Source organism: Heterodontus francisci, chromosome 31 (genome assembly GCF_036365525.1).
Source record: "Heterodontus francisci isolate sHetFra1 chromosome 31, sHetFra1.hap1, whole genome shotgun sequence".
Classification (NCBI taxonomy): Eukaryota; Metazoa; Chordata; class Chondrichthyes; order Heterodontiformes; family Heterodontidae; genus Heterodontus; species Heterodontus francisci.
Genome location: NC_090401.1, coordinates 40,109,397 through 40,122,316, shown reverse-complemented (window position 1 = coordinate 40,122,316; position 12,920 = coordinate 40,109,397). Strand labels below are relative to the sequence as shown.

At 41.3% G+C, this 12,920-nt stretch overlaps 1 protein-coding gene across 3 annotated transcripts in view; it reads right to left on the bottom strand.

The window, feature by feature from the left end:
* Positions 1-12,920, bottom strand: part of ldlrap1b (low density lipoprotein receptor adaptor protein 1b) — a 53,966-nt gene that overhangs the window by 10,715 nt on the left and 30,331 nt on the right. For 2 of the 3 annotated variants that reach the window (XM_068011361.1, XM_068011359.1), the window contains exons 4-8: positions 11,565-11,679; positions 9,538-9,610; positions 3,180-3,272; positions 2,002-2,126; positions 763-797 (exon numbers count right to left, since the gene is read on the bottom strand). In XM_068011361.1, the coding sequence (XP_067867462.1) occupies positions 763-797; positions 2,002-2,126; positions 3,180-3,272; positions 9,538-9,610; positions 11,565-11,679 (441 nt within the window). The remainder of the gene's footprint in view (positions 1-762; positions 798-2,001; positions 2,127-3,179; positions 3,273-9,537; positions 9,611-11,564; positions 11,680-12,920) is intronic. The other variant, XM_068011360.1, reaches the window with a different exon arrangement.

Below are 12,920 nucleotides of genomic sequence, written 5' to 3'. Positions count from 1 at the left end.
CCCTAAACCAAGCAACACACAGGAGTGTAATTTGACAGCTGCTCCCCCATCGCCTTCTTCACCATAACAACACTCAGAATGGAGTGGCTTTCATCTTCTCAACATCCTCGACCAACCAAGGGAGAGCTGACTGCTGTCAAAAATATTTATTGTAATACACCAAGACAACATGATAATAGGAGACTATTGAAAAACAAAAGCATTAGCATTTGAATTTTCCACATTCAGTATTCATGGCTCAAGTTTCATTTGAGCAGCAGTGCAATTTCCTCTGTTACAGATCTACTATTAAATCACTCTTCAGTTTAAGCTCCTCTTTACAATGTACGTGGCCTGTTCAATACATTCCTAGATCCAAACTGAATAGATTTTTCTTAAAGTCATAAAGATGCATTACACTCCTTCCACACAGCAGGATAACTTAGTCAGATTGGCAACAGGCAATTAAACTCAGCAGGGCGACAACATACACAGTGTGAAGCACAAGTACAACCGGAATACTTTACAGATTTGTTACTTGCTACACACAGTGTAGAGAGGATCATCTGCAGAGTTGGTGGGCTGAAAGTTTCAAACCGTGCAGTCACTATAATTACCTGTAGCTGGGTTAAAGCTATCCAAATTGCAGCTTGTAAAAGTCAGAATGGGAGATGAGTTTGGCATGCAGCAAAAAATGAAATTAATCATGATGAAAAAGTGCTCAAAGTAGGTCATTCATAGTACATGGAGGCTAGAAATTTAGGAAGAAAATTCAATTTTTACCTTGCAAAAGCTTCATCCAGGTCATCATCCATTTCCTGAAAACCAATTAAAGTAGTAGTTTAACACCAAATATTCAACCAGTTGATCTGTATTTAGCAAATACACCCAAACAGACAAGGAAGGTTAGCACAATTAAAACAAAAAAATTATCCAAAACAATTGGGTTTGGTTAATTGCACTTTACAAATGTCCACCTATATGGCACAGAAAAGTGTTTGGCAGGTCAACAGCGAAACTTTGCAAAAGTCATGCATCCATCCTGCTTACAGCAGAGACCATCTTGGATAAAGTTTCCAACAGCAGCCTGGGAGGGAGGGGGTACCGCAGTCATGGAAAATTATCATTCACCTTTCTAATTTTGTCTCTCTTCAGAAATGTCTTTTAGATCTCAGCTTTGGCGGCTGAGTCAGAAGGATATGGGCTCAAGTTCCACTCTACAGACTTGAGCATATCATCTGGGTTGACATCTGAGTGCAGTACTGCCAAAGGTGCCTTTCTTTTGCTAAGACATTAAACAGAAGCTCTGTCTGATCTCTCAGATGGATATACTACTCAAAGAGTAGAGGAGTTCTTCTAACTTTCTGGCCAACATCTTTCCCCCCTACCTTACCCTCACCTCACCGCCCCCTGGCACCCCCCACCCCGCCCACACCTCAAACCAACACCACTAAAGAAAAGGAGATAAAAAGTATTTGGGAAGATTATCCATTTGGCTTAAGTCACCATGTCACTAATCATTTTGCTGCAGAATAGATAGGACAACATGTTAAATTGGGAGGGGGTGGAATGAGGAAGGGAAAAACACTCAAACTTAAATAAAGACTTTGAGTTCAATCTAATCTGGAGGAGTTAGCCACAGTGGTAGCTGTATTTAAACTGAACTCAAGTCAGAAAATTTAGCCAGCCCTCGGCAATGGGATTAATGTTTCTGATCCCGGTCACTTGAAACCTGTAGATATACGTCCCCTCAAAAAATTATTTTACTTATATAACACCGCAGTGTACCATAAAGATTGTTAGAATGATCTGTTCAGGGTTGATGGTGCCTAGATGCCAATACAGATATGTTGGGTCAAATGGTCTCTTTCTAAATTGTATGATTCTATTCTAAGATGTCCACAATTGAATTAAATAAATTGTGTATTTTAAACAAAGCAAAATAAAGCGAACCAACTCATTCCCTAAAACCATATGCCCATTATTATTAACATGCATTTCCTCAACACTGGTTACACTTACCCATACAACGTTGTTGTTTACTGAACAGTTTGTATCTGCGATCGAGAGATCACGTCTGTGGTTTGTCGATAACGAAGATATTGCTCCTTCAGTTAAATCCAACAAATTTGCTGTGGCTACTTCTGCTGGGAATTTTTTTAAAATTGCATTTTAGTCCGGCTAAAATAAACTGAAAAATGAGACTGTGTAGACAGAGTCTATATATATATTCATCCCTTAAAAAGGAAAAATATATGACAACTTGCATATAACCAGATATTCACAGAAGCGAATTAACTACATTACTGCACACAATTGTCACTCAAAGAGGTTTGACTTAATTTAATTCATGTTATGTATAAATATTTCTCCTCTCCCTCAGGTAGCCCAGGCCACAAGTCTTGCTACTACAGCTTTATAAATTTCAACAGGATTAGTATTGCAATGACGTGGCCCAAGAGGGAATATCTTCTGCAACCAGTACCTGAAACGATGAGCATTCCTGTTCAATTTAGTGGCAACTACCAAAAAACTCACGCCGACGAGTTGAATTGCACAAATAGATCTTGAAAAGTCTCCATTAGAGTTCTTTTGTTTTAATGCAAATCAAAGAATATCTTTGAAGACATTCATTTTTCAATTACTTTATTTGTCTTTCGTCAGAGCAGCAGAAAGTTTAACACACTTTCCCTAACACAATATATATTTTCCTTTATTGTAAAGTAAGTACATAAATATAACATTCTTCTACAGAAAATACTGAAGCCTTAGATTTCACTTAAAAATAGTAAAATTGAAAGAAAATATAACCTGTCACACCAGTTCCCGCACCACCCCACCTCCACCCCCCCCCCCCCCCACTCCGCCACAGTGTCTTTTAAGTATTAAACTAGAATCATGAGATGGCAAAGCAACAACACGAACTGTTTCTAAGCCAGAGGAAATGAAGAGGATATGAAATGGTTATGCAAGACCAAAAACTGCAAAGTTTTTCTGCTGGCATGGAGTTTTGTTAAAGTAGTGTGGAGTGTAGAACACAGAATTGGGGCTACGATGTTTGAGCCCGATCTCCAAGCCCTACTTGCAGCCATTAAACTCCATGCTAGCAGTGTAGCTTCGCACCATCAGCCCTGTATCTTCCATGGACAGGACCCCTACTCCTTCTCCAATCTAGTGAAAAGGGCAGAAGCTGATCTCACCTGTTTTGAGATGGCTATTGGTGGAGCTTTCTGATTGGGGTTTACCAGCAGCTCCACTGTCAGATGGCCCAACTGTTGCCCTTTTTCCTCTCTCTGAAAAGGACAATACAAGTGTTAAACACAGGATGATTTCCTCACTGATGAAATGTGATGATTTAAAACCACTTAGATTTAGAGGCACCACACAATATTTCACTCCAAACAGAGCTGCAACATTCTTAAGAATGGCCAGTTTACAAAAGAGATCTCCCGAGATCCAGAAAACACAACTGTGAATTTATAATTGGGATGAGAGAAAAAAAAATGAGCATCCAGCCCAAACACACCAACACTCTAATGGAGGATGTGGTTAACAACCCAGTCTGCTGAGGAGGAAAAGACTGAAACTTCCTTACTGACTGTACAAAGAACGAAGGTGCATTGGTCAAATCTACTGCCTAAAGGTAGACAGTAGTTAAGCTAGGTTTTACTCCTCCTGATAAAAGCATACCATGTTTCTTTTTTTAATCTGTATTAAGTTAAAAAGCAAGCCAAACACATTGATCTGTTTAAGGGAACAGAATGCTTTAAAAAGTTTTCAATTGTCATTCATAGTAGTTTCCTCTCAGTGAGGACTTAATACTATAAAAAGGCAAATTCATAATTTTCACCCCTTACAGAAGTGAAATGAAGGTTCATTCATTCGTGTCATCTTCTTCCCAGATGGTTGACTGCCGTGGATCTCCATCTCTCTCTGTCCTGTGCTGCTATTACACATTCCGCATATGTCAACTGCATCCAGTCCATGATATCGTCATCCATTTTCTCCTCTGCTTCCCTCTCCTATGTTTTCCGTCAATCTTCCCTTCCAATAATTGTCTCTGTCTACCTTCTGCTCTAATGATGTGACCAAAATATTGCATCATTCTCTCTTTGATGTTATGCACTGATGTTATCATTTCGCCAGCCATTTCCAGCACTTCCTCATTAGCCTTTCTATCTGTGCAGGATGTGTGCAACATCCTCTGATATGTCCACATCTGGAATACATTCACCTTATCAATAGTGACATACAGACCCCCACCTGACAAGAATGAGGCATATTAATTTTGTCATATGAACATTGATTTTAAACTGTTGCTGGAGTGAGGAAATGACTTGTTTGAAGATCACCAGACACTGGGCTGGAAGGACATTTGCATACTAAGAGACGCTGCTTGTGAAGACAAAGGATTATTCCCTGCTCAAATTAACCCAAAAGGATTTTGATCACCAAACATTGAAGGTGTAAGGAAGTGCATTCCAGGCCCTGCTAAGATAATACAATCCACAAACCCTGCAGAAGAGACTGTTCAAATAAGGAGTTAGTCACATGACTAACCTGCTGGGCAACCTGTTTTTTTTTTAAATTGTGCCACAGAAAGGAACAGAAAGCAGCTTGCAATTGAAGCTGGAACAAACAAGCCTCTCTCCTGGCTGTCTCTCTCTTGCCTTCTCCCAAGCCACCGGACCCACAGAAGACATTTAAACATCAAGAGAGAAAAGACTCCGACAGCAAAACAAGTTAAGCGTGAACTGGGCCCCAACGCATAGCAGGACTTTCTGGCAACCAAAAACTCCACATTGAGTCAAAGGATAGTAAATAACTAACAAATATTGCCTCAAACTTTTCCCCTTTAATCTTTCTACTTTTTCTGTCTCTATCTGCGTGTGTGTTTATTGCGTATGCATGCTGGCATGGTCACGTCGCATATTCATAGTCATTAACCGGATTAAACTTTAAGATTAATAAACTTCTACCTTTCTTGGTTAAATGTGAGGAAACCTTTCTGATTTCTTTACCCCACAATTGGAGCAATGAACAAGGATTCACTGAGGGGGAGCTAAAAACACAGTGTTTCTAAAATTAAAACCTGTTATGGTTAAACCAGGCAAAGGCTGAGAGGGAACCCCTTTCTCACCTGGTCATAACAATAGTCTCTTTGTTTGTTGTCCGTGTCCCTGAAGCATATAATAGATGACAAAATGTAGCACCTCAGCATTCTTTTTCTAAGATTCAGGTTCAGTTTCTTTAATGTCGACACGTCCTGCATTCTGACAAGGTTGGTCTTGGGTATCTCAGTTCTCCTTTGGATCTCACAATCACGTCTCCCATCATCTGTGATAATCTGTCCAAGGTAAGTGAACCTTTTCACTTGTTCCAGGACTTGTCCATTTACTTCAATTTTCACTTCTGGGGTTAGGTCTCTGCTCATCACCATTATCACATTCATTCTTAATCCATGTTCCATAATCCTCGCATTCACCTTCTTCACAATCTCCTGCAGTACATGGCGTATGATGTAGTATGTAAGGAGTAGCCTTGTCAGCCACACATCCATGACAGCATGGGTATGGACAAGGATCCCTGGTCTCCCACTGCTACGGGTCTCTTATGTCTCCAAGGAGCTGGTGCACACCAGCGGGCACACCCTGGGACCTCACCTCGGCTGGCATGCTGGACTAAGTGAGGGAGAACAGCAACTTCACAAGATGGTGTACAAGAAGCGTCACCCTTTTCAAGTGCACAAAGCCTGGACCAGCAGTTGAGGCAGAAGAACTCACTACTCAGTTAATTGTTCAAAAAGAACAACAGCAAAATGTGCAACACATCTGAGGCAGAGTCATGACACTTAAGGACAAGTGGCCAGTCACCTTGGAAGAGTCAGGCTACTCACCAAGTATCACCCATAGTTAATCATGGAATCTAGTGTAGACAGTAGCAGTGATTTAGGCAGATCTGGGCCCCCTGTGGAGATGTCTGCTGTAAATAGGAAAGGGAAGAGGAGGACTTGCTAGGAAGTAGAAATAGCCAGGTGAATAACGAGGGCAGACCAAACTCAGAAGGCTACTCTGAAAACCAGACAAGAACTCTTGAAAATCGGAACTTGGGATGTGAGGACACTCTACCAGAGTGGTAAAATAGACTGAGATGAAGGTATCCAAGGTCAAAAGTCAGATATGGTTGGGGACTCCAGTTTAAGCCATTTATATGTCTTTTTATTTTAGAAAAGAGGAACCACTGCACCATAAATTTATTTTGCAATTATTACCATCTATGTGAGCTGAACTCCAAATCAGCATTTCGCATCCGTGAAGGCTGACACATATCCTGAATACCAGTGAATATTTTCCGACAAACCCTGATTGGTCGGTGTTCCTTGCCGCCCTTCTCTTTTCTTCATCCTCAAACTTCAGACTTGATCCCAATAGTCTATTATGCTCCCTATTCCTGCAATTATTCAGCATCTACAAAGGTAATGTTCCATTGCTAGTGTTGGAGGCAAAACCTCATTCTGTCTTCCTCATCATAGAGGACGATAGGCCTCAACTGGAGACGAATACCAAATAATAAAATATGACAAACAAGCTGGAGGAAAGCCACTTTAGAAAGATACAGAAAGACCAAAGGGATTTTGATGAAAAATAAATGAGGGATTTGTTTTTTAATTTAAATTTTAATATTAAATGAACAGGTTCTCCCATTTGGTAGCATTGTAAATTGTATCAAAACGTCATGAATTTAAGCTCAACTCACAACTTTAGCCCATAACCTGGGCACTTTGGTGAAGGAATGTTGCCATGGTGGAGTTACAGTCTTTGTTAAAATATTAAACTGCAGTCCTATCTGCCGTTTCAGATGGATGGAGTTATTTTAAGAGCAGGGAAGTCTCCCAATGTTGGTCTCCCTTAACCACAATAACAAAACAATTAACCGGTCATACTTCTTTATTTACCATTTGTGGGATCTTACTGTGGGTAAGTGGCAGTCATGTCCGTCCCCATAAAAGGAGTGACTGATGAATTACTTCTGCAGATATGCAGGGCTTTGAGATGTCATGAAATTATTTCCTTTTTGTTCTTCCTGTGCATATAGTTTTTATGAAGACTGGTGCATGTGCCAGAGTAGAGTAAGTTGGTATTGATTCTAAAAATGAACCAACTCTGATATCTGCATATTAAAATCATCTGGCTTCAGAATAAAAGAAGACAACATACCGGCATTAATAAGAAGCCAATGTGTGCAATGGGAAGGTTTTAAGGGTGCAGATCAAATTGGGTTTGTGCTATTAAATATTATGTTACAATTGAAGGGAGAAATGGTTGCAAATATAAGAACAAGTTGCAAGCACAATTTAATCAAGGCACTGCTCTTCAGCTTGCACAACATGAAGGGTCGAACTGTTAACCATATAGTTTCCTCCCATTAAGTCTGCCTCACTCTCTCCCAATACCAATACCATCTACCTTGCGTGTGTTGAAATGGCTGAAGGCCACACCATTACCAGGTGCTGCTAGTAAGCTGTCTGAAGTAATGGTCAGACTAATTTCTCTCTCTTGAAAAAATAACTCATCTCTGCATGGCAAGTAATGATGTGAGGAGTGGAGACACAAACTTGCTCCCCACCAAACCATGTCACAGCTACACTGGCAAAATGCACAACTTTCAGATTAAAATGATCATAGATGAAATCCTATTTAAAGAATTGACTGAAATCAGCAAACTTGATTTATTATCAGAGTCGAAGCATATGATCATTTACCTATTCCTAAATGACATAGATCAAATTTTTAAAAATCACAGGAATTATACAGAAATTGCTATTTTTAAAAAAAGGACATCTTTCTAACAATTATGTGCCGATAATGATGAAACAAAAAGAAAGCACAAACTCCGAATATTTTTTAAAAAGGGGGGAAAAAATTTTGGGTTTCTAAAGTGAGTTCACTAAAAATATAATAAATTGGTGCAAAGGAATCAGCTTTAACCACTGCCTTTATTTCAAATGCTCCATGTGTAATGCATAAAATGAAGTGCAATATAAATAAACAGAGATGGCACAACCCACTACAAACATCAAAAAGAGTCAATGTGTGAAAAACATACACTTCCTATCGCATCAAGAAACAGAATATCTTGGTTTCCGGAGGAAGCTCAAGGCCCTCTTCAGAAATTAAATTGTAAAAACAAACCTTCCTGCTGATTCTGTTTTTTTAAATAAAAGGAGCACAAATAAAAATTGCACAGCAGATGGTCACCTTTGCTGCAAAGAAATTAGATGATTCATTGCTCTAGAGGCCAAAGGATGTACAGGACTAGTAGTAAAGCCCATAAGAAATCACACACCATAGACAGCAGCCAGGAGTTGAGTTGTGAATATTTTTGTGGCCCAAAATATTTTTCTTCCATCATGGATCCACGTACCAGAACCAAGGTAAAATCAGTGACGCACATAGGCCTTCTTGAGCCTTATTCCAACATGCCCCCAACTGCATCAGGTCAGTAGATGTGGCATTAGTGGCCTGCTCAGGTCGGGACAAAAGAACCCGACCGAACCACAGCAGACCCGAGCCTGATTCGGCCCGAGTCCCTCCGATTTTGCCCCGAGCCCGACCCAACCTGAACTCGCCCTGACTCGGCCCGACCCAACCATCCGTTTACTTACCTTCCGACTGGGAAGCTCCACGAGGCTGCAGCGCATGCATGATGGCGTCATAGTGACGCCACTGACTCACTGCGCAGACTCAGTTTGGTCCTGGACTCCCAGCTCACCTAAGTTTTTTAATTTCAATACTTAACGGCAGAGCACTTGCCCTGTGTGTCTGGCCCGACCCGACCCGAGCCCGAAAGCAGTATCCTGAAGATGGGCCCGACCCGACCTGACACGTGTCGTCGTGTCCCACCAGGTTCGGGTCGGGTAGCGGGCCTCTATGTGCCACTGCTGACAGTGACAGGAGTTATTTCAATTCAGAGTTGAGCTTTTCCTACCCTCATCTAAAAGGCATGAACAGGTGCAGGGGTAGAGTTCCACAAGTGGTTACTAGTCATGTGCATATGTACGATCACAGACAGCAAACACCAGTAGGCTATTTGACCATAGTGTATCAATCAGAATAGTGGGAGGTCCCACCAGTTGCAGAACTCACTACCAGGGTAGTTTTGCAATTATAAAATAGGGAGCATAGAGAACTAGGTAGCCTAGTATTCACTGCTTACCCAATGCATGCTCATTTACAACAGTTAGCAACACACATCACACATGCAGCATAAACGTATTGCAAATGTAGTGCTCATAACACAGGAGCAGTAATACTGAATTTAAATATACAGTGTTAGATTTCTAAACTTAATCCAAGTTTCAAATTGATTTCATCGATAATGCTTAATTTGGTTAAGATGTGACCCCAAAGCAAACGTCTGAGGTCAAAAGTTTAAGTTTAGTGCAGGCAGGGTTTTAAAAAAAAATTCTGCAACTCTCAAGCAGCTTATCACAAAACCAAAGTCAGTCTAACAGTCTTGACCCAGTCACAGCAATTAATGCACAATGCAGAAACCCACCTTCTTTGGCAGATTGCCAGAATTCAAAAGCTACTTTGAAAGCTTGAGCCACCGTTAATGTCACAGCTTGAGCCTAGGAAAAGAGAGCACACGATATCTTTCATTTGGGGCCAAATGGCATTTCTAACCAAGACAGATGTAAATATATGGAGAAATCACAAATATATGAAAAATGGTACTTTCCGCCAAGCCCAAACCAAACAAGAGTTGGAATCATAGCTCAAGTTCTGATATATTCTTTGCTAATAGGAAAATCCATCGAACATTTAATTAATAGCGGACATAATGAGATACTAAAGAAGGAAAAAAAGAGGATTTCGATTTTCAAAACTGTGCCAGGTCTGAAGAGCTAAATAACAATATAGGCTAACTCTTCCAGTGTGCATTTGGTGCAGATACTTTTTCAGCTGCAATCCAGAACTTTCTGTTCATAATTCCAGCATTTGTAATTCTCCTTATTTTGACAATTTGAGACCTAGGCTGGGAGAGCTGGGAAACTGCCCGCCTCCAATTAACAGCCTGTTAAGCTCCTTGAGGACTCATTAACAGGCCAGAGAGGGTCAGAAGGTGATTCTTAATACGCAAATTGCCAAAATCGAACTGCTGTTAGGATTAATGCAGGGAGCGATTAAGTAATTTTTTTTTTGCTACTAGGGGTTTGTGTGTGAGATTGGCTGCAGTACCTTTTAGTTGGCTGTTTGGCTACTTCTCTGCATAGTGAGGCTGCTGGCCCTCCAATGTCCGGCCTCCACTCTTCTACAAGGTAGCAGCAGGCCCCATCATGGCTGCTGCCTGCCTTTGATGATGGTGCTCAGCAGGCAGCTCCCTCCACCTGGCAGAGCTCAGTGCCACTAATCGCACGCTGAGCTCGCTGCCGGCCCAATTAAGGCATCTACATTTGAAGATTGCGTCACGTGAGTGACGCATATGCAGCGCAGGGTCAGGACCTGGAAATTATCCAGGCTTCAGGTTCCCAACCCCAGATTGAAAATCAGGCCCCTGAACTCAACCCACTTAAAAATAGACGGCCCAATCCAAAGCACATAACTGAACCACATGTCCCTTCGCATAAACCGCACATTCATACTGCATCAATGGAAATGCATGTGAAATGCTCCCAAACCTCCTTAGCGTTTGAAGGACACATTCACAGGCAAATCCAAAACCTTATCTGATCTCATGCGGATCTCTTTGATGATAATATTGTGATCTCATTACACATGCCACTCTGTTCAGGTAATACTTTTTTTTAAAACTTGATCTCCAGGAGGTTCAGCCAGCTGGGGAAAGTTTTTTTTTATATTTTTCTCAGCATCTTTAATCTTAGATCTTTGGAACCTCAGCTTGAGGAGATCTTGTTTGTGCTAAAGTTGGTGATCTCTGTAAGAAACAGGCGGTAGGGTTAGAAAATCAGGTCTGGAGATTGCTTTGATTTGGCATTAGGGAGAAGGTGGTGTAGTGGTAATGTCACTGGAGTAGTAATCCAGGGAACCAGGCTAATGCCTTGGGGACATGGGTTCAAATCCCATCATGGCAGCTGGTGGAATTTAAATGCAATTAATTAATACACCTATTAAATTTTAAAAACCAGGAATTGAAAGCTAGTCTCAGTAATGGTGACATGAAAATATCAATTGTTGTAAAAGCCCATCTGGTTCACTAATGCCCTTTATGGTATGAAATCTGCTGTCCTTATCTGGTCTGGCCTACATGTGACTCACAGCAATGTGACTGACTCTAACTTCCCTCTGAAATGGCCTAGAAAGCCACTCAGTTGTACAAAACTGCTGCAGAAAGGACTGTAGCGGTTCAAGAAGGTGGCTCACCGCCATCTTCTCATGAACAATTAGGGATGGGCAACAAATGCTGGCCTTGCCCATGATGCGCACATCCCATGAAAGAATAAAAAAAGATTTGTTTACACACCAATGCTAAAGATGGGGTGTGAATGCAATCTTAGTGAGAGTGGCAATGCAAATGGTTAGAAACACGCGTGATACAGGATGAATGAATGCACAAGAACTCACCAGTTTTTTCTTTGTACACAGGAAGGCATGGCATTCCAATGTCTCATTTAGCTGGCTCTGAGCAATGTAGGCAAAAACTTTATCATGTACTTTGTCTGCTGTACAATAGGATATCCTGGTAAAGGAAAAATGCATTGATTAAGAAAAAAGATTAAATTTAATACAGCAAGAAACACACCTGAATTATTATTGGTGGCAAAGGTCTGCCTTCAATCCCAATTTCTTTGGATTAGATTTAGTCGAGTCACTAAAAAATTGAAAACTAAATGGTAAAGGCCGGCTACATGACCCAAATCCGATGGGACCCGATGACGTGTCGGGTTCAAGTCGGGTCGGGTCGCACTTCCTGGTCCGGCATTCGGGCTCGGGTTGGGCTGGGTCCGCTCTATCACCATCTCCAGTAAGTGGCTCCAATGTTAATGTAATTTTTGGACGAGAAAGGTGGTTTTGTTACAGTTATTTTAAGCTTGTGCAGATAAGCAACAAAGTGAAAAACAGAAGGTAGGTTCTGAAACAGATGGTCGGGTCGGGTGCGGGAAAAAAATGAAAGGACTCGGGCCGGGTCGAGCTCCCGGTCAGATGTGGTTCTGTCGGGCTCGGGTCGGGTTTCATTTGCAGACCCGAGCCGGCCTTTACTAAATGGTCCTCAGTTGTGTTGTAATAGGGCAACTAAACCTCCAATCAAAATGAAAGAAGCCTTGGCCCATGTGGACTCATCCAACCACCTCTGCAGCAAAAAATGATTCTACTAGTGCAAATTAGTTTCCAGTGACTCAAAAAACAGCCTCTTATCGATGAATAAGGTAGATTCAGCTGCTGAACAGATAAGTAAGACTGGCTGGATAAAGCAATCTATAGTAGGTGCTTTGATTTGGATTGCAGGTGAGCAGCATCTATAGGATGGCTCCCCATGGTTATATTGCTAATGTTGGCTCATCCCTATCGAGGTGCCAATTATAGACCCACATTTTTGTGGTATATGATTCTGCCAATGGGATTAACAAAGGAAGCGAGAGATTGCTGCCATGTGGATAGTGCTCTCTTACAATCTGTAAAGAATTACATTTATATAGAACTTTCAGAACCTCAGGACATATCAAAGTGCTTTACAACCCATGAGGTACTTTTGTAGTTTAGTCACTGTTGTAATGCAGAAAACACAGCAAGCTCCCACAAACAGCAATGTGATAATGACCAGCTAATTTTTTGTTTACTGATGTTTGTTCAATATTGGCCAGGACACCAGGGAGAACTCGCCTGCTCTTCTTGAAAATTGTCAGAGGATCATTTCCGTTCCGAGAGGGGAGACAGATCCGTGGTTTAATGTCTCATCTAAAAGACAGCACCTCCTCAGTA